This window comes from Falco punctatus (assembly GCF_963210335.1).
Source record: "Falco punctatus genome assembly, chromosome: 4".
In the NCBI taxonomy this organism is placed as follows: Eukaryota; Metazoa; Chordata; class Aves; order Falconiformes; family Falconidae; genus Falco; species Falco punctatus.
This window is the reverse complement of record NC_137583.1, coordinates 44,166,505-44,191,556: the sequence shown is the minus strand read 5'-3', so window position 1 is coordinate 44,191,556 and position 25,052 is coordinate 44,166,505. Positions and strand designations below refer to the sequence as shown.

Sequence of the window (25,052 nt, the reverse complement as noted above, 5' to 3'; positions counted from 1 at the left end):
TCTCACGGTATTTTCTCTCAGCTAATCCTTTGTATTTCCCTTTTCACCTTCATAAAGGTCTATAGAACAGAATTAACTGGACCATTCTAGACAAAACATATACTGCTTTATTATCTGTGTTACCTCCAACTGCAAAGGGCATGACCTACAGAAATAAAGGGCGACTTACTTTTCTTCTTTTATTGACTGTATGCGATCAATGAGAATCTCCTTTTCCCGATTATCGGCTTCAGAAACTTCCTCTTCCTCATGCAGCAAGTCCAGTTCTGAGTTGCCACTATCATTTCCTTTGACCTGTGAGCTTTTACTCTGCAAGACGAATTTGTGTGAAACACTTCTCAGTCATAAGCAGCTATACAAATCTTGACTGTCTGGCAAGGTGGAAGACAAATGAATAATTCCAATGAAAGGCTGACAGAATTGATGAAGAGTTGTTAGTTACCCGTACAGATGTTTCAAAAAGTAATATAAATTTTTCTATTCACCTGATTTCTGGTATTTTGTTACCTTTTTTGAAGCACGGTAATTTGATTTGCCAGCCTCAGCTCAGTTTTAGTAGTCACTTATGAGTAATATTATATATATATAATTATATATTAATATATATTATTTTCAGTACAAGTTACATTCAGAATGTCTATAAAATACCAGAGTCATGACAGGTCAGCAGCCCTGCATGCAGTCTGGGGAGAAAGTTGCATCAACACATGCAGTCTCGATTGTTCAAAAGAATATTTAAAACCAAGTTACAATACACATAGTAAGTATTTTAGTCATGCAATAGTACTGTAAGAAAAAAATCCCATGCATTCTTAACGCAGGCAGTGTACATACCAGCATCCCCTCATAAGGGGAAGAAAACCCAAGTTTTACAGGCCAGAGCTAGAGAGAGATGAAGACCAAATTCACTATATGTAGCTTCAAACAGTTTGGTTTAATTGGTACAAGAAACACAAAAGAAAAAGTGTATTTGCCCTAATAGAATGCAGCATATTTTTGCCCACCATCCATCTCTGGAGTGAAGGAACTCCTTTGCCTTGTAAAAGACTCAGCAATCTTTGTTCTGCTGATTGAATTATAAGGGAATAGATTTTGACCACTACAAGAGCAGATCCCCACTCCTGAGCTCTACATTTATCAGACTCCCGTGCAGCTGTATATTATTTACCTCCTACCTACAGCTTTGGGCAAGCCCAAATCCCTTTTCTTCTTATTGTGCAACTGATCTTTCACTTACAGAATGGGATGGACAGGATAAGTAAGTTGCACATCCCTTCCCAAGAAACTGGTGGGATGCTTTCTGCTGGATGGTGTGTTTCTGTGGTTTATTTCAACACTTACCGTATTCTGCTGAAGCAATGAGAGTCGTCGAAAAGCGATGCTCTCAGCTGCTTCCAGCTGATTTATTTCATCCATTTTTATCTTGTACTTCCTTATCTGTTCTTTTATGAGCATCTCTACACACCTGGACAAAAGGGCAAGAGTTTATTGAGCAGCCTCGTACTATAAAAGTCTTGGAGACAACCATGGTGGGATGAGGTGCCTCTCCAGGTTTGGGGATGTTTGCCATGCACACATGTGGATGGCCTGTGATCAAAATGTCCCAATGATGCCTTAAAAGGAGTAGCACTGCCTGGTAACAGGGTGAACAGTCCAATACAGCAAGCAAAACAGGACAGAGTGTTAAAGGTAATGGCACATGTTCTTCCTGGGATAACCCCAGAGCCTCTCACACTGACTACACAACAGTGGTAAGCAAACAGACGTTACCGTGGCTGCTAACTGCTTCTGCATCTTCTACCTGTCTTCCCTGTGCTGGCACAGACTGGCAGACACGAACAAGCCTGCAACTACCCTTTTCCACCTCTATGGCCCCATGGGTCAGTAAGAAGTTACCAAAAGCTGTCATTTTTCAAACTCTGCATTGGAGGTAGATGCAAGGCCAGCCATGTAGTGAGGATGGCGAGGGGCATTCAGAGAGTCCGAGCTGCTGGAGGATGAGGAGAACAAAGAGGATCAAGGACAGAAGCTTCTTCAAGGAACAATGAAGAAGTAGTTATCAGGGGTTTCCAAGTATGCAGGAGACAGTTGAATTCTATATCCTACTGTTTATTATGGCTTGTGCCTCAGCAAAATGTATACGATTAGCGTGCAATCCCACCAAAATTGTCTTGACTTAAAATACAAACCTGATATTTAAGACTTAAGTCATCCTACTTTATGCTTTGTAAACCTGAGACACGTGGAACAACTCAGAGAAGGGCCCATAAATTGGCAACACTAGCTGAGCTAGAATTTAGCAATTCTTATCCCTCAGTTTCTCAGCTGGATATGAGTAAGGTTGTAACAAATGCAGGCAGCAGTACTGGCCTTCCACCGTATTTCAAAGTAGTACTTTGCAGCAGACTGCTAAAACTTACATGGTTGTTTTTGAAACATCCTTCATGCTTGTTAAAGGGTCAGAGGTATCAGGACAACGCAAGAGGCATGGAGCAAAAACAATGGCCAAGGCATTGGGTGACATACGATTGACATCTTCTATCAAAGCCACTCTGAAATTCAATGTTGAGGGGGGCAAAGAAAAAAAAAAAAGATTTTAGGCAAGCCTTGTTAGAATACAAGCAATGTGATTAAACTTTTGACAGTTCCCAAATAGCATGTACGGAGGCTTCTAGGGTACTAAGTATGTATAGCAGTCTAAAGAAGTTCTGAAATTATTTCACACCTACTAAGTAGACAAAAGTTCATGCATCAGAAAAAGAAACAAGAAGGCACCCAGGGTTAAGCTAGTTTGGTAGCCTCTCAAAGTATGTCTGGTGATTCAGCACCTTCTCTTTAAAAATCCCTTCTTCCTATGTTCAGAGAGGCATTTGAAAAATTCTCAAGTTCCTTGGATAAGGGCAATCCCTTTACTAGTACCATTTATCCCTGCTCCTAAGACTGGCATACATACAAGCATATATAATCCTTACACAGTCCCTACCAAGTATGCCAACATCCTCAGCTCACTGTGTACCCATCTGTATCAATCATGGTGTTCAGATGACTCGCCAAGTCTTTCAGATCGACCTTGTCTTCAAAGTTGTTCTTACCTGATTTGATAGAAATTCACCAGACAGTAGAAGTAAGCACCTGTCTGTTCTTTAAGCACAACTGTCGACTTAAATTCTTTAATTTCTAAACCAGCACTCCCTACACTGATGCTCAAAAGATTTTAGAAAGCTTCCAAGAGGGACTCAAAAAAAGTCACACGGGAGTTTCTCTCTGAATGAAGTAATTAAACTCATTACTTGACCAGATGGAAGATGAGTCGCTCCAAGGTATTATGATTTGCTTGTGGAAGCTGTTCAAGGACACTGTAAATGGCACAGAGTTGCTCCTGTTTTTCTGGTAGTTCTGCACAAGGGGAGAAAGCACAAGATCATAATTGCTGTGCAACACTGTGGAAAGTACTGACATTGTCGCAAACTGTCTGCAACAGATAACAGATTAAATTCTTAAAAGTCACACTGTCATTTCATTTACCAGTTGTTACAACTGGATGTTAAAGCACCCCTTGTGGCACTGCAATTTTCCTGCCTTTTCAGATGCTACTGCTGTTCGCAATCATCAAGTGACACATCAAGATCTCCAATGATATTTAGGCTGCCTTAATCCCGCTGAAGTGAAATGAATCTAAAGATTTGAGACATCTGCATATCTAGACCTAGTTCAGAACATCAAGAAGAAAAAACTGTGTGTGAAAGGAAAACTATTCCCACACTCGCTGTTTTTAGAAAGAGCAGTTGTATAGTGACATTACGCTACACAACAAAAACCAGGAATCCTGAAGCAAGGTCAAGTAAGCTAGAGGAGAAATTCCCTGAAAAAAAGAAAATGTCTAAAATCATTGCTGTAAGTGTACTGGAAGGAAATTGTTTAGCCAGCATGAGCATCTTAAGTTTCTTTTCCCAAGGACATAATGAGTTAAAAGAAAAAAAACATTGTTTCAAACATTTCTAAAACCTACCTACAGCTCGGAGAAAATCATTGTACTGTGCAGATGTCATTAGTGGATCTGGTAGTTCCCGTAGCCATTGCTTAAGGATGCCCGTAATCGTGTGAATAGGGTAATTCTCCAGTTTCACTGAATTTGGATCTGAAAATTAATGTTTTTTTTAGAGCAGTTCATTCCTTTGATGTACACAATGGGACCCCAAAGAAGTAAGATTAGAACTACTCAAGTCTCCTGTTCACAGAATCCAAGTGGCAATTCAGAACAACAACAAAAAAGAAAGTCTGCCGATATTAACTTATATGTACTAAGCAGCTTTTTCCAGCCAAGAAAAATACTAACAGCCTGCATGGCCACCAAAAGGCTGTTTTTTAAAAAACACTAGTGTAAGTGCCAGATACTTTCAGGTAGAAGAGAATTGCAGGGAAAATTGGTATCACGCAAGGAAGTCAAAAGGGTGGACAACATTGCCTGACCTGCTTGCAGCAACTGTTTCAGCTCCTTCATACGATTTGCTGATCCTGATTTCCTGTAAATGCCTTCTGTGTAGAGGCCGTGCATCTCCACATACTCCAGCAACTTCTCCATGACAATGGGGACTGAATTTCTCTCACTGGTCAGGGAACTCACACACACTCCAAAATGACGTGGTTCTGCATCCTGTTCATTCTGGAATTCATACAGGTCAAGCACTGTGAATACCTGTTCCCAAGCTAGAAAATTCCATTGTTTCATGCTACATAGCTTATGCTTCCAGAAACAAAAGCTGTGTTTTACTCTGACTTGCTACAAGTCTTTGATCATAAGGTAGATTTCCTGAGCTGCAGCAACAAAGAAACTTTATGGCACACATTGAACGATTTCTCCAACAGTTTGTCCAACACAGCACACATTTTAAAGAAAGAGTTCCCAAGTTAACTTCTTTTAGAAGAGTGTTCTGCTTCTGCAACTGCAGGGCTTGCCTCTGCCTATATGCAGAAAAGGAAACTGTTCAAGCAATTTTTACTCAGCACCTGGACATCCACTGTTCATTTGCTGAGGAAAAAAATGCAGCATTTTGCATGCATCACTTACGGTATCACAGTACCACATGCCAGATCTCCAGTTCTTACCTTTTTTCCACAGGATGTACAACTGCTCTGGATTTTGGACATGCATTTCTTGTGACAAGTCAACTTGCAAACTAGAGAAAGAAGCAATGATTACAAGCATTCCAAATCATGTTAAAATGCCAGGTATCTTGTTTTATTCACTTACTATATAAGCTGCACGTACTGTTCACTAAGCCCTACCTGTACCAGCCAAAGTTACAAGCGATCTGCACGTATTGTAAACTAAGTGGCACGAATGAGGTGTTTTTACTTACCACTGCAGAGACAGGCCTTTTCCATGGGCCAGATGTAGGATGAGCAGTGTTCACACGATTGCCGTATGCTCACTTGGTAGTTTGTGAATACATGGCCATTGTGTTCTTCAATCTGGTGGAAGACAGGAAGAAATTAATGGACTTTTTTTGCCTTTTAAAATTATTTTGAATAGAACTATCTACCCCATCTTAGATTTTCCCTTTTATTTTACAATTACAGCTGATGGCTTTGACCTTGAAACGGAATGTCACCCTATCTTAAGGCAGTTCGCTGGGTTTGCTGGATCATTTCATAATTGACTTGCTGCCTTGGTTAAAGTTCATCAGTGCAATACATTAGCTCTAGTTTGTTATTAACATTTAGTAGTTGTTTTCCTTTAAACAGTCCTGTAATTGAGAGCACCGTTAGGTTCTAAAAGATATTATGGACAAGCAAGTACCACCTATCACTGCATAAGAAAGATCTTTGATTGATGGAAAAGTTTTATATTGTGTCATATCTTCATAAAAGAGTTAAGTGATTTACCATGCAAAATAAAATGGAACTTCAGTACAAAAGTCAAGCTCTGTCAAGAGAGTTTTTCTCTGTGTTCTTGTGATTGCAGCTGAGGACTTAGATTATTACAAGAAAGAAGTACTTACTGCACAATCTTGTTTTCGTTTCTTCTTCCGAGCTTTGGTTTGCTGCAGTGGAATACAAAACTGGCATTAGTCTCTGCAATTCAGACATTCCATTGCCTTTTTTTTTTTCCCTACTCAGTTTCCCAGACTCTTCTTCACCTCCAGACATTTGAGACACTATACTGCAGCTTCAGCTTGGTACAACAAGGGTTGTCTGAGCTCTGTCAACTTCCTAAAAATCAGCTGAGCTCACTGCCTGACAATAAAGCAATTCCATCTCTAAAACCTTCAGAGAAAATGCACAAACGTTTAAGATTCTGAAAATATTGAGTGAGTTAAATAATGAACAATTCCAAAAAGGTGTACCAGCATTCAGAATTTGTTACATGCATGATTTGTGCATCAGAAGTGTTTTACAAATAATGAAGAACCCTATGGAAAAGGTTTCTGAGGGAACACAGGTTTCTTATCTTATGAGAGTAACACTGTTTAATCATCCCATAAGCCAGTAACAGACTAAAGTTTTATACCTTGGGCTGCTCAGATTCCTCTTTTTTTGTATATCCTCTGATGAATTCATCCAGAAGGGACTGGAAAAGATTCAAAACCAGCTTGACTTCTTTCTCTTCCCCTTTTTTGGCCAGATTTGTAACTAAAAGCTGGTAATTTTCCACCAGATCTTTGTAGCCAACATGGATTTGCCCATTCTAGACAATGAAAAAATATTACTCAGAAGACAGTCTTTTTGGATACCACTGAGACAGTTTCATATTTTTATGTGCTTAAGTTCAGAGGTGAGAAAGCATGCTCATGATTAAAGTAAAAGATAACAGCCCAAGACAGAAACAAGCTAGCACACTTCCCTACTGTAGAAGGGTATTTGGCTGAGACAAGGCAGTGTCGGAAGAATATTGTAAAAGCTGTTGGCACCTCTCCGGTGTTTAAGCACAGCAACATTAAGAGGCTGAAGACAGCAAAATGCATCCGTTTCTAAAAACACGTTACAGCTAAGTGAATGAGAAAAATGAACAAAACAGTCTGGTTAAGATTACAGCAGAAGTGTAAAATGTTCTCTTTCAAGTCTAACATTCAGCTTTGAATTCTACGCTAAGGATTGCTAAATTGCTTTGTTAAAGAGTGTAGGTCAAGCATTTAAACACACACTCAATTTATCACCTACCAACTTTTCACTTTGAGAGTTACGACTTACTGGAGCAGAATACATGGTCTTGATGTTTCCTCTAAACTTCTCCGTGGCTTCAAAAAACAAGCATTCAACACCAGACTTCTGGGAGCGTAAGTCATTGATCTAGAAGGCAAATCCATCTGTGTCAACTTTCATTAAAACAAGAACATCCAACCCATGTTAAAGCTTCAGTTGCTGAGCTTAGTCATCTATGACCATTCCAATTATTTAAAATAACGTTCCTTAACGCACTGTGATGATGATACAAAATAGGAGAGTCAGGCTGTTAGGCTCTAGAGAACTATTTCCTTAACAACTCATACTTTTTCTAAAAAAAACAACTTCTGCGGCCCGCTTGTTTGTAAACAAATGGAGAAGTAACACTAACGCCATGCATATTTGATTTAATATAACACATTCAGAGACAAAGGAAGGAAGAAGGGCCTTAATACAGACCTAATTCAGTCAAGATATCAATTCCCCTTTGCTTTAAATCATAATGTAAACTTGCACCTAAAAAAAGTAGTCTTTAAAACTCCACACAGTGAACACAGACTTGAATTTTAGCATAGCTGAGTGCCTTTTACCTTGTTTAGAAGGAACTCATCAAGATGTTTCAGTTCATTGGCATTTGCAATCTCACGGACCATGGAAGCTCGCCAATTCTGAGACACACTTGAGATCTTGCTGATCTTTATAGTACGGTTCTTCTTCATTTTACTGCTCTCTTTCACATGGCGCTCCCCTGCCTGGAGGCGACTTGGCTGTCCAGAAGCAGCTGGGAAAGAAATTAATTTTTACAGTAAAACAGGACGACTGAATTCTACAGTATTTGTTCCCTCAGTAGCCATGCAAAACATCACAGAAAGATTACATTAGCAAGCTGAGGATTAAGTCACAGAAACTCACCTTCTGATACTTTCTGGGTTCCTCCTGTTTCTGGGAAGAGGACACAAGATACAAGGGAAAGGCCTTCTGCTTCATCAATCACATCAGGACTCTCCTTTGGAATTTTCTTGTCTGGCTTTTTCCCCAAAAGTCTACGCAAAGGACTTTTAAAAGCAGACCTGAACCCAAAAGCAGATACAGGTTTGTCCCATTAGTAATGAAAGCTGGCTCTACTACAAGAAAAGCCTCTTTTAACAATGACCCACAATAGAGGATTAAACCTCTATTGTGCGTATTTACTTCAAGTTCCAGCCTGCAGAAACACTGTGCAGCACAAAAAAGGGAAGAGTCTGAAAGCACACCTGGACATTCTGATATGTACTAGATTAGAGCACTACCCCTCAATATACACAGAGTCAACACCTCTCATATCCAAGACATCGTTTCTGGCTTCGGAAGTCCCTGAGCTGCAGAACGCCAGAAGCTGGAGAAGCAGGCCAGGGAAACAGCATTACTTGCTTGCTGGGTTCTTAAGGTTTTTTCTTGGTGTCTTATTTCTCAGTGTGGATGACAGTACACAACATGAACCTTTGATCCGAGCTGTATGGTGGTTCTTAGGTTAAAAAGAACCAGTTCAAAGACAAGGGTTATGCAAGAAGCAGAGAATCTGTTCCTCAGCAGGGTCAGATATCATGCTCACATCAACATGAAGCAGCAACACAGCCACTCATATAACTGATGCCAACATGTGTGTCTCTACAATCACAGTCTCAAGATGCCCAATTCAAGTACCAGTGGAAAAATCTCCTTTTCATTTTCTTAAAGGCAGGCCAGTCACACAGATGATACGTACTTGGCATCTACTTGCTGACTTGCTGGCTGCATGGAAACAACTGCATCCGAGGTAGGTAAGAAGTCACTGGGCTTCTTTTGCACAGGATATTTCTTGCCTTTTTCTTCTTCTATCGTATCTGGTGATTGCTACAGTAGAGAGGAGTCGTTAAAAAACTACATATTGAGTGAAACAGATTCTTCTAAATTGGCTTTAAAAAACTAGAATGGTGAAAAAAGTTTGCTTTATCAGACAAAACATTTTACCCAATAGATATTAGCTTACTAATATAAGATCCAAGTATATTTAATGCTTTGATCAAGGATCCATTTATTAAAAATTAAGTTTTCAAATTATTGTATATTTGCTAATGACTTTTTAACATGGATTTCAAGCCAAAAAAACATCAACCTGAAAGGAACACTGGCATACAGAACAAACTATAGCCAATTACTCACAAATCTTTAATGAACAAGAATAATTAAGTATAAATATGCACAATAGCACCAGTACCTGAATCACGGCAACAGACTGGACCAGCATTGAGAGATCACTTAATGAAGATGAACTCCCCTTCTTTCTGCAATTTCACAAGATTAGTTTTAGAATATATATTTTATAGAAGTCTGTAGCCTCTTAATATTTGACACCTTTTAAATAACCTACATATCAATGTCACAATCAAGACAGAATCCTAATCAACTCTTGCAACTCACTTTTAAATGCAAGATGTACTGGAGAAGTGAAAAAAAAAAAATATAAAATCGGTATGTCAGATTTCTGGCCATATCAGAGGGATACTGCTTGTAAACTGCAGGTCACTAAGACCTTGTTTTCAATGGAAAAAGACAAATGAAAATAAACTCCAGACACTACTTTAACTAAAGCCCTGACACTCTGTTTTAATTCAGCAAGGCAGGCTTTGTAGCTTTTGTTAGCTTCTGAAAATATTCTACCCATACAGATTTAACTGCAGGACAGGGAGCCAAGAAAACGCAGCAGTTGTTCATAGCTCTATTTTTCCCTCTCATGGCCAGATGTACAGCCTCCCAGGAGTCCTCCATCTATTTTTAAATATTACAGATACCTGTCCTCTGAAAAAGTAAAAATAATTAGGAAGCTGCCCTTACTCTAGCTGATCCTGAGGAGACTTATCCGCGCGTGTTCTTTCATCCAAAGATTGACTCAGCATATCATTCTGACTGGCATCAGATTGTCTCTTTCCTTTCCACTTCTCTCTCTTGTACTTGAGCTTTCCCGGGTCATCCACATATCTCTGGATTGGGGAAGAAGTAGGACTATCCAGATCTTTGGTTGCCTTCTGAACAAGATGTCTGTTTTTATCTGCCCAGCCTTCAGCTGGAGTTTGAAATCTCCCAGTAGCAAATAGCGTATTACAAAGATTCAGTGCAAGATTTGTTGGCCTTTCAGGGCAGGTGAAGCTTTGGCTGCCTTTTATCTGGTTATTTTGATTCCCTTGTGTTTTCATTCTATCAGCTGCCTTATCACCTATTTCTGATACAGGTGGTTGCTCAGGAATAGAACTACTTTCTTTTATCTTGCTTGATAGTGGCATGTCTGAAAGGGCTTTTTCTTCACTTGGACTTTTCTCTCCCTCACTGCTTCCTTGAAGGACAGTGTCTTGTGCTATGGATTTCTTTGGCTCTGGAACAGCTTCCAGGGCCTCTTCAGAAGAGGTTTGTTCCTCATGGCACAGGAAAGATGGTCCTTCCAAAGAAAACAGGACATGCTTATTCTGTAACTCATTATGTTCCAGCCCCCTCTGCCGGCGAGATTCACGTTTCTCCCGGCTGTTCGCTACTTTCTCGGAGCCCTCTGTCACGTTCTTCTGGGGTAAAGTGGCTTTTTCAGAAGAGTTCAGGTTTTCAGTTTGCTCATTTGGAGTTCGATCTCCGCCCCCAACAGCTCGATCCAGCTCTGACTGATGTTTCACAGGCAACTGATCTGTTCCTGGTTCACTGCGCTCATCCTTGCTCGTATCATTCTCTCTGTCTTGATCTTCCTGCATTTCTCTCTGCTTTTCTTCAGCTTTCTGCTTTTCTACAGTCATTTTCTGAAATCTGTTAAGAATTTGTAAGATGAAGACACAAATATTTAATGTCCAGCAATCAAGAAAATTCCCCAATTCTTTAAATGCAGCCTAAACAGGAATACAAACACACCTATAGTCCCAGAATGACTGCATGGAAGTCTTATTAGGACTGGCATGCATCAGTGCAGCTCAGCTGTATAATGCTCAAGTACTAAATGCTTAACTAGTTTCCACACACCACTAGCCATGTGGTACTGACTGCAGTATCACATGGTAATAACTGTCTTTAAGTTGTTTACTAAGTCAACGTATCCCACAGAAACTGAGCCTGGCAGGTGAAGCCAAGCAGCCAAGTGGTTAAAACGTGTGTTTTCCTATCATATTGCTCCTCTTCCTTTACCTCTTACGCTGTAGATGGCCTCTGACCACGGCTTGCAGGAGATAAATCCTCCTCTTCTGCTGAAGGTAGCATTTTCTCTCCCTGTATCCTCGCCATGCTGACTGAATATAAACGGCAGCATTATTCCTCTGCAGTGCCATCCTAACACAACGGGAACGCCAGCAAGCCTAAGAAGGGAGATTTCTACAGTAAGGTTCTAAAGTACTTGAAGGTGGGGAGTGTTATTTGAGAGGGTTTGCTTGTTAGGAAAAGAAGATTGGCAATTCTCAAGATACCTGTAAAACAATGGCTGCCTGCCGTGTTCTGAGAAAGCGTCTCCTTTCTAAAACCATCCTGAGCCAGCTCTGAAGGAGAATGATTTTCCTGATCACTTCTTTGTGTAGTGTATCCTGTAGTATCTGCCGTTCAGCCTCTTTCATAAAAACCTGCTCAGTTAAAGAGAAGCTCATCAGTAAACAGTTAATAGGAGCCTTTCAGCCTCCACTGGAGGTATCTCCACAAGCTAAAAATATGAGAACGGTAATGCTCATTACTGAACCAAACCTTATTAGCTGACAGCACGCCCAAAAAGTAGAAGTCATTTTTTTACCAAATTTCAGTGTTTGGATTCTAAAACACACAAACCTTTCTAAATGAAAACATTGACCTGTTTGACAAATGCCAACAGCAACAATTTCCCAAAAGTAATATCTATGTAACACAGAATTGTACTGTATTGCAAGATGACAGGTTGGCATCAAAACCACGAAGGCAATTACTGATGTATGTGTCAACACTTGCAAGAATTAAAACAGGTACTTTAAATACCAAATGCAGAAAAGAGTAACACCTGTAAATGACCTGCATCAAGTTTTGCAGTGTACTTCAGTATTTCTTACTGGCTTACGGAAAGTTTCACAGACCTTGGTCTTCCCTATTTGATAGTAGTTTTCATCCAGTTTTAGTTTATTCAAATAAACACAAATATCTTCCTTAGAGGCTTTGGCATTTTTGGACAGTAACACCTGAAACTGGTCTATGAATTCCTGTGAAAAGCGGAGAAAGCAAGAGATCAGTTAGAAGGCAACTCACAAGTTTAGAGTTTTAACTTTATTTTAGAAATCTAGTTAAGAAATCTAAGCTATAGGGGTTTGAAAGTATTTATTTCTCACTCCAAATTGAGATATTTTTCCCTGCTCTCTAACATGCAGGCTTCATTCAGCCTCTGGTTAACAGTAAAGATTGTCTATATATGATCTACAAAGCTACACACAAAAAAATTTCCAGAAAGCTAATTCACATAGGGAGACAGTAATGTGCAGCACTGATTGCTTGTTTCCAACACAGCACTCAATGCTTTCCTTCGTGCAACAAGTAAAACAACTTGCTGGTGGATGACTCAGACAATAGTTTAGAGAACAAGTTGTTACTATGCAGGCTCTGTTAAAACTACAATGAATTTTTACAATTCATCACAAGCAGTCATTAACTTCATATGAAGAGAAACACAAAAGACTCTGAGGCAATGGATGTTTGTCCAAAAAGAGCAGGTGTTTCTGAAAACATAATCCACCTTCAGTTCCTCACATACCTGGAATGTATATTTGGCACTGTAACCAGATCTTCTGATTCGCACAGTTTCTAGCATGCCAGTGTATCTCAACTGTTGAAGCACCAAGCTTTCATCAAAAAGCATCTCTTTCTGAAACAGATCAGCAGTCAACAGCTAGTAAATGTCTGAAGAGTCCTACTTCTGTCCAGTAGAGAAAGCGTATTCTGTTTTCACACCCTAGTTACCTTTCACTTTCATACAGAATGACAGTGAACAAGTTGAAAGGGGGTTATTACAGGGTCAGAAGACTTAGATCCTCAGCAGTCAGTTCAGCTCAACGCTTAAGGCAGTCTTACCTTTTCAGCATTGGAGCGGATGCAACGGATGAAAAATGGCTCAGCTTTACCCAGTGTCTCCAATAACTTATTAAGTGAAGTCTAAAATGAAATATTCAAAGACATTTTTATTCTACAGACAAGAGCATTTTGAGTTGCATTTGACAGCAGTACAGCTTCTTCCTCAGAAATAAGTTTCTCCCATACTGCATAGCAGATCCCTGTATTTGTTTTTACCTTTTCTCAAGGTAACAAAAAGTGGGGTTTGCAAATGCTGTAACAGCAGCACTAGATTTGCACACAAAGATTAGGCTGATTGGCACAGAGAACTAACACATTTCATAGCATAAGGGTAGTCTCTAAATGCAGCCTAACTTTAATCAAGTAATAAGCCCTACTTCAGTCAAATCCCAAGCATAAGAACCACTTTGTTTTACAGCAAGATCAGCCTAGATCAGACCAGGAAGGTCTGTTCCCATGAGGTTAGGGTGCACCCAGAGGTGTACACCACCACATCAGTCACCTACCTGGAACTGAGCGCTTATGCTAGGGGGTTTCTTCTTTTTGTGTAAGTGCAACAGGGATTTTGTAGTTCGATCATGTAGAGTCATGCTTACTATGAGCTTCAGAGATTTGGAATCCAGTAAGTTCTAGAAGAAAGTTTTTATAATCAACAAAGTGCAAGTCTCTTAACTGAAGGGGAAATATTTCTGTCTGCATCAAAATGAGTAAGAACAAAACCAACTACCTAGAGCTCCACATTCAAGGACATATTACACTTCATGATTATTTCTATTTCAGATTAAAGCATCTTCTAAAGAGTGAAGCTTTTCCACTGCCCCATTCCAAGAGTGTAAGGTGAACAAGGTGAATTACACAATCACTGTGTTTGCCTTCCATGACTTGATTAGCAATGGCTTTATGTATTTAATTAGACTAGAGATGCCATGAACAGATGCCAATTCACAATTTTTGCCCTGTTTGGCAATTCTTATAAAGGTGAACATTTACCCATCCTTTAGGTTGTCAAAAAAGGAAGTTTTAGAGGATAAATGATAACTTTCCTACACTATGAAACAGTATTTTCTGAAGTAAGATCTGCTAATCAAAATGAATGTTCACAGTGCAAAAAAAACCCCAAACAAACCAAGAGAATCTGAATTTACTGAATAACTTTACCTTGGGAATGATCTGCTTTTGTTTGATACCTCTACTTTTCCTGTTAAAATATTAAAGATAATTTAAGAAAAAAAAATACACGTGATTTATGGTTATTTCAGCAAGCCATAAGTTGGTGCAAATTGTAAGGGAAGACGAAGGATAGAAGAAAATTAGCACAACAGTATCAGGGCGTGTTCATGCATGTCTCTTACAAGTGATCAAGGCAAGAAATGCAAACTGCTTCGCAACAAGTTTTGGGGTTTTTTAATAAACTTGGTAGGTATTGGAAACTTTCAAAAGTAGAACATCTTCTCTAAAGTTAAAGCCATCAAGAACTCCACTGTTGTATAGACTATTTTTGAGCAAGTTACTCTTTTTAGCTAACCATACAGTCATTGAACTCTCGTGATAATACTAAGGCATTATCAAATGAAAATACTTGATTCAGAAGTTATTGCTGCTTGCACCAGAACCCCTATGAAAGTACTTAGCTGCTCACAGAAGGACAACACATGCCCCAGCACTCCACTTACATCTGAGATCACCCCCAAAACGTCCTGGGGCACTACACAAACCTCAGACATAGCTCTCATCCAACAGACAGACAGTGACTTAGAAATGAAAGCTCTCAGACACAGGGCTGTAGTTCACATCCTCCTAATTCTAAGCATGTTAACTCTGTGATGGAAGGCATGTTCCAACTCCATGCCACCCGTTTTACAATTTTTATTATTATACAATGGATCACAGATTGGTTTTCTTACACATGCATAGGTGGGCACACGTAGAGTTTTAACCCAGGGATATACTCAACATTAGCAACCTGAATTTCAGGAAACCATTAGTTGTAACTTGTGAGAGATTTCATTGTCAAATGTTTTGCAACAAGCTTGTACTACATACTTGGGTTTTAAAGCAAGTTTACATGAAAAGTAAATTTAACTTTCTGCTAATGCAATGAAGCAGCAAAGCATTCTGTACAGCCTTTATATTTTCTAGAAGGAATTGTTTTATTCTTAATTGTCTTGTTTAGTTTTTTGCAAAGGCAAACTTGGGACAAGTATATTTTTCATGGACTAGAATAACTGCCTGGTTATTGTTGTACTTCCAAAGCAATACCTAGAGCACCAGAACTCACATGAAGTGGGAGCGGTGTTGAAGTCGACTGAGTGACCGAAGCAGCTTACAGGGATCATCACCCTGCCATGGAAGTCCTTTTATACTTGCGATGATTTGTTCATGCATGTCTCTAAAATGATTCACAGCAAAACAAAGATGGCAAACAAAGATACACAGCCATGAGGGGGGGGGGGAAAGAGTTAAAAACTCAAGAGGTCCCATCACCAAGTGTGCGCCAAACAGTAGCAGGTCAATCCCAGACTACTTTTTCCTAAGCATGAATGATTCTGATGTCAAGTCAGCACTTGCTACTCTGTCAGTGCCCTAAAATTTAATTAGCAGGGTTTCATACTAAACTTACTCTAATTCTGCTTTTTAAATTCTTGAGCCATCAATTCAGAAAACAGAGGGAAATTTAGAAAAATTTAATTAATGGGCAAGGAGCCTTTTTGTTAAGTTAAGAGGCCTTTTTGGATAGATATAAACTTCTTTATAATCAAACAGTAAATATTTTTATATATAGATTTGACTACTAAAATGAGGCTGCTTAAGCAGACTTACATCAGAAAAAAACAGAAAAAAAATCAGTTAAAAACTGGCTATTACAGGAACACTTGATGAAATCCTGTTTTTCATTTCCATTTCAAACTTCTTCACATGTTTAGCTTTTCAAAGTAAGCCTGGGATAGTCCCTAATTTGTGGCAGATTACATTATTTTAAGCATGCACCGTGCTTGTGAAGTGTTGTGTCTTGGCATAGAACTTACCTTCTTTACTCTCCAGAGAGGCACAAACCAAAAATAACAGAAGCGTAAGAATCACTTCTGACTGTTAGATGCTATTACCATTCTGAGCTGCTCACCCAGGCAGCCACATTATTACAGATGGTTTCTTGTTTCCCTTGGTACCTCTGAACACTTTTGAATATCAAGATTTTATTTTGAGATATCACAAGGCAACAGGTATGTTAAGCTACCACCAATCCTTTCACCCGAATTGTATCTTTAGTTCTTAGGGGCCACAAGTGACAGCAACTGCCCAGGATGAAGTAAGTATAAAGCAGCATGAAGTCCTTACTTTATGTATACTTCATGGCTTCAGTTTTACACGGAGCATGCTCAGAAGGTCAGTCTGTCTGGGAATGTGCCTCCCTGGCCTTTAAGTGTCAGCCTATTTCTACTTGCTTCTTGTTTTCATAAAAAGAAATGATGTCTTCAAAAGCATTTATATTGAAATCCTCAGAACAATCAAATGAGAAATCAAGCATTGAGCAGCTGCAAAAGGAACATGTATAACACCTAAATACTCCATACAAAGGCAAATATGCCTACACAGAGCAATACGTGGAGGCAATTTTGCAAGACTTGCCCTGCCTCCTAATCATGTCATGAGGCTGCAAAAAAACATGAGTGCTCCAACGAATCCTTTGGTAACGCAGACTGGCTGCAGAGGAATACACACTGCTAAGAGTAACATATACAAAACATATACAGACAGACAGCTCAAAAACCCTGTGGTAAATGGAAATGAGGCTACGTCACCAAAATTTAGCAGTACTGGGTCTTACATAAAATAGGCTAGAGTATTGTTTTGATAGTATTAAAAAGGCCAAACAAAACAAGACAGAAGAAATAAAACTTGCTATTCTTCTGGAAATATCTAGATGACATTTGATACATGAAAATGCAACTCAGCAATTCAGGTATTTTCCCTTACATGGGTTAAGTATGTGTTTCTCACCGATAAAATTTTTCTACTGGTGTATTTGATCTCTGGAGCTCTCCAAGGGGAACTCTAAGTCCTTGACGTACCACTCCTGTTACGAAATAAACAGTAAGTTGAATTTTGACAAAGATGTGAGCATAATAGAAAAAAAGCCCAACAAAACCACCATCTGTAACAACCAAAATATCTATCCAAGGCCTGGAGTTTTTGTCTAGTAATTCAGTTATTAAGCTAGACCACTTTGTTTCTCAAAACTCGCTACTACTAGAAAGTAAGTTGCAGCTGCTCAGAGAAGCTTTTCAAAATTAGTATTTAACCCTGAATCTCATTTAAACTTCAAGGAGGTCTGAGGAGATCAAAACTAGCGATAAGACGAGCATGCATACTAGAACTAGTTATACCTTCCCCAACTTTTACAAATAGGACTTAAAAGTTGGCACAGCCTGCTGGAAATTGTGCACTTATTGGAAGTCTGAGTGATCTCAAGTAAAACAGTGACAATCACTTTAGTGTGTGAATGTCAAGCCATTTTCACAAGTTCACATCTGGATGATAAGGTTTTCCCATAAACTAGTTCTGTCAACAAGCATTAACCAATTTACAGTATTTGAAAGCATTTGCAGAACATTTTTTCATACTGTACCTGCAGTCTTTTGAGCTCTCTGGCGCCCAGCTTCTGCAAAAACAGCCATTGCTTGAATAGCTGCTCGCAGAACTGCCCAACGGAACACAGCTACAGGGTCCATTCCTATCAGCTCCCGAACATAAGCACTGTCGCTACTTCGTAGTAAAGCAACAATATCTGGTCTCATGTAATCCATGTTTTTCTCTCTGAAATCCTGCAAAACAGGCACATTGAACCACAGGCTCTCAGGAAAGCTGTGTTTTGATCCAAGATATTAATTGCTATTCAAAAGAATTCATTATTCTACACAGTTCTCACTACAGTGAGCATTATCCTACAACAACACCAAATAAATATATTCTGAAGTATATCTGAGGACACATACAATCCAGCCCATTCCCAGCAAATTTTCTACACCCTGACAAAACCCATCAGAAAGGCAAGGAATTGTTTTTCGTAGCAATCAGATTTATCACCTACTTTTATCTGGTATTTAACTTTCCCAGCAAAGTGTCGAATAATAAAAGCAGGCTCCATCACCGGGGTTCCAACAAAAAACTTGTTCTCCTCATGCTGCTGTTTGAATTTTGCAAGTAGAGTTTGGTTTGTGGCATGTGGAAAACTAGGAATACAAAACAAAAGGAGGTCAGCTGTTTTTCAACTACAGGTATGTAGTTGTTACTGAGGTGCAAGGTGATAGTGAATGACACCTGTTGATCCTTGTGGAAAGTATTGTACTGTCCAAGATCCCTACACTGCAAGTCTTACACACCTGCTTCGAATCCTAGAGGTGGGCTTAATTTCTAGACCAAAACCAAACAGCTCCACACACAGAATGTTCTGAGGTTTCCAGTGTACGTCAGCACTTCCTCTCACTTCAACAGTCAAGTTTAGTTAGCATCATATTAACTGTTTACTACATTTGCTGCTTAATGTCCCAAAGACTTATATACATGCATTTTACTTTAAATATAATTCCACTCCACGGTGAAACACAAAAGTGAAAGTTTCTAAGTTTGCTTAAGACAAAGTTCAATTTTAGCATCAATCTCCATCATCACCACACTGGAGTCATTAGAAACAAACTTGAGTGTAGCTCATAGTCATAAGATGACCCTTCACTTCCCACAACAGTTTAAGAAGTGCTGTATTTCTGTTCCCTTTCACAGTCCTTCCCTCCTCCCTGCCACACATTTTTTGTTCAGAAGACATTTGTTGCTTACTTGCTTTCTTCATCCAGAAGATAGAAGAGGCCAGTGGGCTTCTTGCTGATTAAGTGAATGCAGGCCACATTATCAGTATAGTCAATATTGTGCCAAGTGATCCCTTCACTCTTATATTCCTCCTGTGTAGCTCAAGAAAATTCCCTTATCAGTACAGTGCCCTGACCTTTAATGTCCTGCAGTCTAAGTGCTTAAAAGACATCCTTGAAAGCTATGGCAAGTTGTATTTGTTAGTTCAGGCAGCAGAAACAAAAATAAGGAAGATATTTATAAATAAGAACAGAACAGCAGGCATATTGGGTCAGATCAAAGGTCCACCTAGGCAAGTCACTTAACAGCAGATGCTTGGGGTGAAACTATTTAAAAACCAAATCAGTGAGAAGAATGTTTTGCTGTGCTTTCTCAGCAACCAGCAGCCTATGACCTTGCAGTTAAACCTCACATCTACATCATTGCATTAAAACCCTATGTAGACATATATTGGAGGAATTTAAGTCTATTTTTCTCTTCCATAGTTCTTGTATTACAGGTAATGACAACTATTTAGCCTCAAGTTCCCAAATTTCCAAATTGCACTGTCAAGACAAAATAACAGAAGTTTCAAAACAGGCAGTTAAGCTGTATACATCAGCATCAGAACTTCCCTAAGGAAGCACTGCATATCGCTTAGGTTCAGAAAATGTGGCACACTCTGACAAAGAGAACGTGAAGCTCTTCTGCTGAAATGACAATGCATCAAATGACAGGACAAGCTTCCCATTAAGATATGGAACCAAAACATCAGTTTTTTTAAATGCTGTTAATGCCCACAGAAAAAAAAATGCTAATGATAAGGTACTAACGTAAAAAAAAAAGTTGCACAGAGAATTAGCTAAATAAGTTTTATGTTTAACAAAAGACAAAGAACACCTCTCACTGTCCCAGATGATAATAAGAAATGGATTATTTTTAAGTAGGTAGAATTCAGTCTGTCTAATGACAGACTGCTCAGTGTGCACGCCACATTACAAAGCTGAAACGCCGTTTTCCACAGACAAAGTCTTTCTTTAAAAAGATATAGAGATCCCACCCCTGAGGGCCCTCAAGCTGCAAGAGATACAGGAAATGGGTCATTCAAGGATTAAGGTTTTTTGGGAAAATGGCATTAGAAAAAAGAAAACAATGTGACTATTTACTCTAGTTAGCCAGAATAGTCACTTCTGTTATAAGTTACAAAACAGGGACCTCAACATTATGTTTACATACGAGGTTTTTATGTTTGGTAATTTTCTTCTCTTTAAAATGCTTGTTTAGTTATTTATAGGTTGTTGACAAAATACCACATACTACAAAGTGACTTCTTTCTTCCAGCAGAGTGAACCAAGAACAACGCTTTAGCACAAACCAGAAAAAAAAAAAATCCATGTCTAGAACAAAAAAACCCCCTAAACCTCTGCCTAAAACCAGGATCTGTTAGCTCTTGCAGCACTCAAAGACCTCTGTAAGAGGATGATACCATCTAAAAATTAGTAAATCAACATACAACAGTAACATCAGGATTTCAGAACTACTGCCAGTATCAACATACAGTTGCATCCCCTAAATGCAGTCAGGTAGAAGAAGCAACAAAGACCAGTTATTAATTATTTACAAACTGACAAAAAGAAGAGAAACTGTTTTCCCACCACTAAACCAAAACAAAATCTTGAAAATCACCCCTCCTATCATTAAAAAAACAACCAAACAACCGCCCCCCCCCAGTGCCCCCTCCTGAAACAAACACCTCACCTACAGACTTTCAAACTCAAAGTTTACAGTTTTCATCTGACTTCTGTCAGGGATGCCTGAATGCCTTTTTAGTTTACTGCAGTCAAACAGAAACTTGATGCTAGCCCTCTGAAGAAAGGCCTCGCAATCAGTTTATGTAGAGCACTAAATACAGCAAAGCTACAACCTTAAATAATAACAAGCAATGATAAAACATTAAAAAAAATAAGGCTTTCAGAAATACATTCAAGCAGTTACAAAAATTATGCCATTGGGTTTTGCAGAACAGTGGCTAAATTTGCATAACATATGAGCACTTGATAAAAAAACGTTTGTTTCAGCAACTCTAATTTCTTACCTGTTCTAATTTGAAAATATGCTGGTTGAAATAATACTGAAGCTGCTCATTTGCGTAATTAATACAGAACTGTTCAAAACTGTTGGTTTCAAAGTCTTCAAATCCAAAAATATCAAGTACACCAATGGACAAACACTAAAAGCAGATGTGGAAATCTAGTTAAGCAATCTCATACAGCAACTTAACCCACAACAGCTAACCATTACAAAAAGCACTGTAGTGTACGCTAATAAATTTTGAATATTTAACAGTTATGTCTGTCGTGAAAACAGACATGATTAAATAATACAAGACATTTACCATGGACTTCAAAAGAATCTAAATTTTTTCCAGATATCTGAACATGTAATCCATAGCATTTTCTGTTAGCTCTAAATACACAACTTTCTACAAAGACTTGTTTTTGCGAGAAACTCACTGCAACAGATTCCTCAACGTCCTTCTTATTAAGGAGAGCATGATTAATTCGCAGAACAATCCAGTCAAACAGAGCACTGTATAAGGACTTTGCCATTGAATCTCGAGCTGTTATTGCCTGCAGATGAAACAATGTTCAGAACTTTGTTTCAAAAAAAGGATTTTACTTCAGACTAGTGTCACTCAAAGGTTATAATCCTAGCAGACAATAAAACGAAAGTTTTCCTTTAATGTTAACTCCTAACTTTCCAGACTTCCCTTGCTAAATGTAAAGTGTACCTTTAGCATTTTTTTTATCCAAAAAAAAGTAAGTTTCAGTTATTTAAAAATCATTCTACTAGTGTTCTTTTACTCACCTCATTGAGACTATATGGCAGAATAAGCTTATCATTAGAAGTCACAGTTTTTCTTTTCGTTAGCACTTCTACTAGAATTTCTCGTTTAACCTTCAACACAAGCAAGACCAAGAGTTACTGTCACCCTCAAACTTCTCAATGAGTAACTTGATAGCAATGGTGGACATACAATTTCCTCAGAGAAGCCCAAGCCCTTTGACAACAGCTACATTTATCATTCATCAATAGCTTTACAAGCTCTTCAGCTTCTTCAAATTATTCTCAGCTTAGATTCATTCAGATGTTTCCCCATGGCAGCAAACACTTCTACACTAAATTTATTCTGGCTCAGCTCTACGATTAGCAAGTAAGCAAATTCTATTTCCATGCTATGGGTTATATTCCATCCCTAACCCAAATAATTTCACCAATTGCATCCGTTTCCCCTCCCATAAGATAAATGTGGAAGTATCATAAACCAGACCTACACATAGCAAACTGGGCAACAAGATATTCAAGTAAAATGCTGAGGCAGAGCATGGCAAAAAGGTGTATCAAACATTACAGCTAAAGAGAAATACTCTACTTTTAAAAGCTGGGAAAGAATGTCCAACACTTCAGGAGGTCCTACTTCCAACCCTTCATCACGACCTGTAGCTTTCTTCTTGTATGTAACATTGCCCAAATAAAGAATAGCTGAAAGTATTGAAAAAATCCTAAGGAAGAAAAAAATAATTTTATAAGAATTGTTCTTACGAGTTCATTATAACAGATTAGCAGAACTCAATCTATATTCAAGAATTTGTCTGTAAGCCCTCAAATACTCAGCTCTGCTTGCTTTCTGCCGGACTAAATGCAATCCCAACACACATACAGTTTATTGCAATTCATGAACATCACCTAGCTATCAGCAGCAAAAGCTTAAAGGATTGTACTTACTGTTTTTTTGTTGCTGAAAGGAAGCCAACCATCTCCATGGCTTGTTTTAATCTTTCAAAGTCATGTCGGAGATCTTCCCCATCTTCAATTTTCAAGTTATGCTGTGAAGAGAAATTCATAATTAAAAGCAAAGAAAGAAGCCCAAACATCACAAGAGAACAAGTAAAATCTCTTCTTTCTTTCATCTTTAACACAACAGACAGACAACACTTACCAATGCATTGGTAAATCCCTGTCACACATTACCTGATTGAGGTAGAAATAATCTTCAGGTTGCTTGAGGTGAAATTCTTTACGTTCTTCCTCATTGACTCCAAGTAGCAAATAATAAAAGACATGGTAGTTCCTAAAAAGTCAATACATTTATCTTTCATGAAAACATAAAGATTTTCTTTTATTCTATATACCTTAGATGCTCTAAAACTCTTGCATTGATTATAATTGTGTTAGTAAACTGTATTATCTCTTACCTTTCATCTTTTTCTTGAGAAACCAGACGAGATTTTTCAAGCAGGTATTTTTCAACAACAGCCCTGAAAAGCCACAAAAAATTAAAAAAGCATGAAGGCAAAGATCTCACAAAACGGAGAGCAACTGCCAAGAGAATTCAAATAATGAAATGTGCACGAGAATATACGAGAGAACAGCTTAGTCACGATCTTAAATCTAAAACAAGAATTTCCATATGCACTATGTTGTAAGTGGAACAAAGAGAAATACCTAACACCTATCTTCAGTACTTGGTTTTAGTAGACATAACTGGAAAAAAGGCAGACAAAGCTAGAAAAGTGCTGATGAAAAATTGAAAGCAGAAACAAGATACGCAGAGTGTTAACAATATGTTATCTACTCTGAGATTAACAGTTATCTGACATGGAATGCCAAGACTACAAAGCTCCAATAATACACTGGATCACTCTCTGATTCTCAATCTAACCAATTTGCTAGATTTTTATGACAGTACATCTCAGCCTGAAATAGAAGCCAGCCAGATAGAAACCCCCTTACAGTTTGACAAAGTCACCTCCTAAATTATTATCTAAACTCCTTGACATGGGATACAGCGAATAAGGTCAAAGTTTGAGCAGAGTTTTTCTTGTGCTGAAGACAAAAAAAATGTATTCAAATTGTACCAATCTCCTGAGCTTGTGTGACTGTTTGAAAAAATGCCAATTTTGTTCAGAGTAACACTCAAAGCAAATGTTGTACAGAGTTCGCAGGCATTTATGTTGTTGCCATTTTGTAAACTGCGAACACAGACAAGATCCAAAGGAAAGACACACTGGAGCACAGAAGTCAGTGACAGCTAGTGACACTCCATAGTGCAGCAAGCTTCAGCTTCAGGCAGAATTCCACACCAATATTACGTATTATGTCATTGCACCAAAACTAGCACAGGTACATCATGAAAACACATGTGACATACTCCTGTGAATTTTGCAGATACAAACGTTAAAAATTTAAGATGCATTTTACAAAGCAAGATCTGACAGAAATTATTTTGGGGCATGATGTTACACAAGTAAATATGAAAGTATTTGCACACAAATTCCTTATATCACAGAAAATTTCTGGACATTTTTCACCTGAAGTGAAAAGTGCCAACTACTAAAGAAGAGTGAAGCGTAGCCTCTGATTAATGTTGAGGGACTACAGTAATATGACATTATAGCACCTACTATGGGATAAAAAAATATAAATAGAATTCTAAGACTCAGCTGTGACTATCATATATTAAAAAAAAAATGAAGGCATAGAATATTTCATGTCTGACCTTCAGATAGAAGCACACAATTTCAATTAAGTAAAATCATAATTTTATAGTCACCTTTATCTCTGTAATTATGTTTAAATTGTATCTTTAAAATGGCTTCCTCAAATCTATTTCACTCCTCATAAAAATTCAGATCTTGTTTTTAATTGCAAAATGGAGAGGACAATGGGCATTATGAAAAAAAGCCTTCACTTAACATGAGGGTAATGGTGCAGCAGCAGTCAAATTCTTAACCTGATATAGTTGTACAGCAAGGTAAGAATATGACGCATCACCTGATCACTCCACAAAGCTACTTAAGAGTCTTGAAACTCCACAGTGGCAAGCTATTCTCACATGAGAAGAGCCTCAGTAAGGCAGCATTTTATATGCAACAGTTTTCATCAATTCCTAAAAGCAGCAATCAACTCCAGAACCACCTCAT

At 38.5% G+C, this 25,052-nt stretch overlaps 1 protein-coding gene across 11 annotated transcripts in view; it reads right to left on the bottom strand.

The window, feature by feature from the left end:
* Window positions 1-25,052, bottom strand: part of MYO9B (myosin IXB) — a 44,938-nt gene that overhangs the window by 1,304 nt on the left and 18,582 nt on the right. For 7 of the 11 annotated variants that reach the window (XM_080386794.1, XM_080386792.1, XM_080386795.1 and 4 more), the window contains 36 exons: window positions 23,325-23,387; window positions 23,101-23,200; window positions 22,855-22,955; window positions 22,502-22,631; window positions 21,937-22,026; window positions 21,582-21,698; window positions 21,164-21,298; window positions 19,060-19,181; window positions 18,317-18,458; window positions 17,855-18,050; window positions 17,227-17,302; window positions 15,506-15,616; window positions 14,386-14,425; window positions 13,734-13,856; window positions 13,228-13,308; window positions 12,911-13,021; window positions 12,243-12,365; window positions 11,616-11,765; window positions 11,341-11,507; window positions 10,018-10,968; window positions 9,401-9,467; window positions 8,909-9,036; window positions 8,077-8,234; window positions 7,755-7,945; window positions 7,192-7,290; window positions 6,512-6,688; window positions 6,003-6,044; window positions 5,361-5,472; window positions 5,107-5,177; window positions 4,471-4,663; window positions 4,010-4,138; window positions 3,291-3,396; window positions 2,421-2,552; window positions 1,342-1,465; window positions 835-882; window positions 170-309 (listed from right to left, as the gene is read on the bottom strand). In XM_080386794.1, the coding sequence (XP_080242920.1) occupies window positions 170-309; window positions 835-882; window positions 1,342-1,465; window positions 2,421-2,552; window positions 3,291-3,396; window positions 4,010-4,138; window positions 4,471-4,663; window positions 5,107-5,177; window positions 5,361-5,472; window positions 6,003-6,044; window positions 6,512-6,688; window positions 7,192-7,290; window positions 7,755-7,945; window positions 8,077-8,234; window positions 8,909-9,036; window positions 9,401-9,467; window positions 10,018-10,968; window positions 11,341-11,507; window positions 11,616-11,765; window positions 12,243-12,365; window positions 12,911-13,021; window positions 13,228-13,308; window positions 13,734-13,856; window positions 14,386-14,425; window positions 15,506-15,616; window positions 17,227-17,302; window positions 17,855-18,050; window positions 18,317-18,458; window positions 19,060-19,181; window positions 21,164-21,298; window positions 21,582-21,698; window positions 21,937-22,026; window positions 22,502-22,631; window positions 22,855-22,955; window positions 23,101-23,200; window positions 23,325-23,387 (5,046 nt within the window). Of the gene's footprint in view, window positions 1-169; window positions 372-834; window positions 883-1,341; window positions 1,466-2,420; window positions 2,553-3,290; window positions 3,397-4,009; window positions 4,139-4,470; window positions 4,664-5,106; window positions 5,178-5,360; window positions 5,473-6,002; window positions 6,045-6,511; window positions 6,689-7,191; window positions 7,291-7,754; window positions 7,946-8,076; window positions 8,235-8,908; window positions 9,037-9,400; window positions 9,468-10,017; window positions 10,969-11,340; window positions 11,508-11,615; window positions 11,766-12,242; window positions 12,366-12,910; window positions 13,022-13,227; window positions 13,309-13,733; window positions 13,857-14,385; window positions 14,426-15,505; window positions 15,617-17,226; window positions 17,303-17,854; window positions 18,051-18,316; window positions 18,459-19,059; window positions 19,182-21,163; window positions 21,299-21,581; window positions 21,699-21,936; window positions 22,027-22,501; window positions 22,632-22,854; window positions 22,956-23,100; window positions 23,201-23,324; window positions 23,388-25,052 lie in introns of those variants that run through there. The other 4 variants (XM_080386789.1, XM_080386796.1, XM_080386797.1 and 1 more) reach the window with 4 other exon arrangements.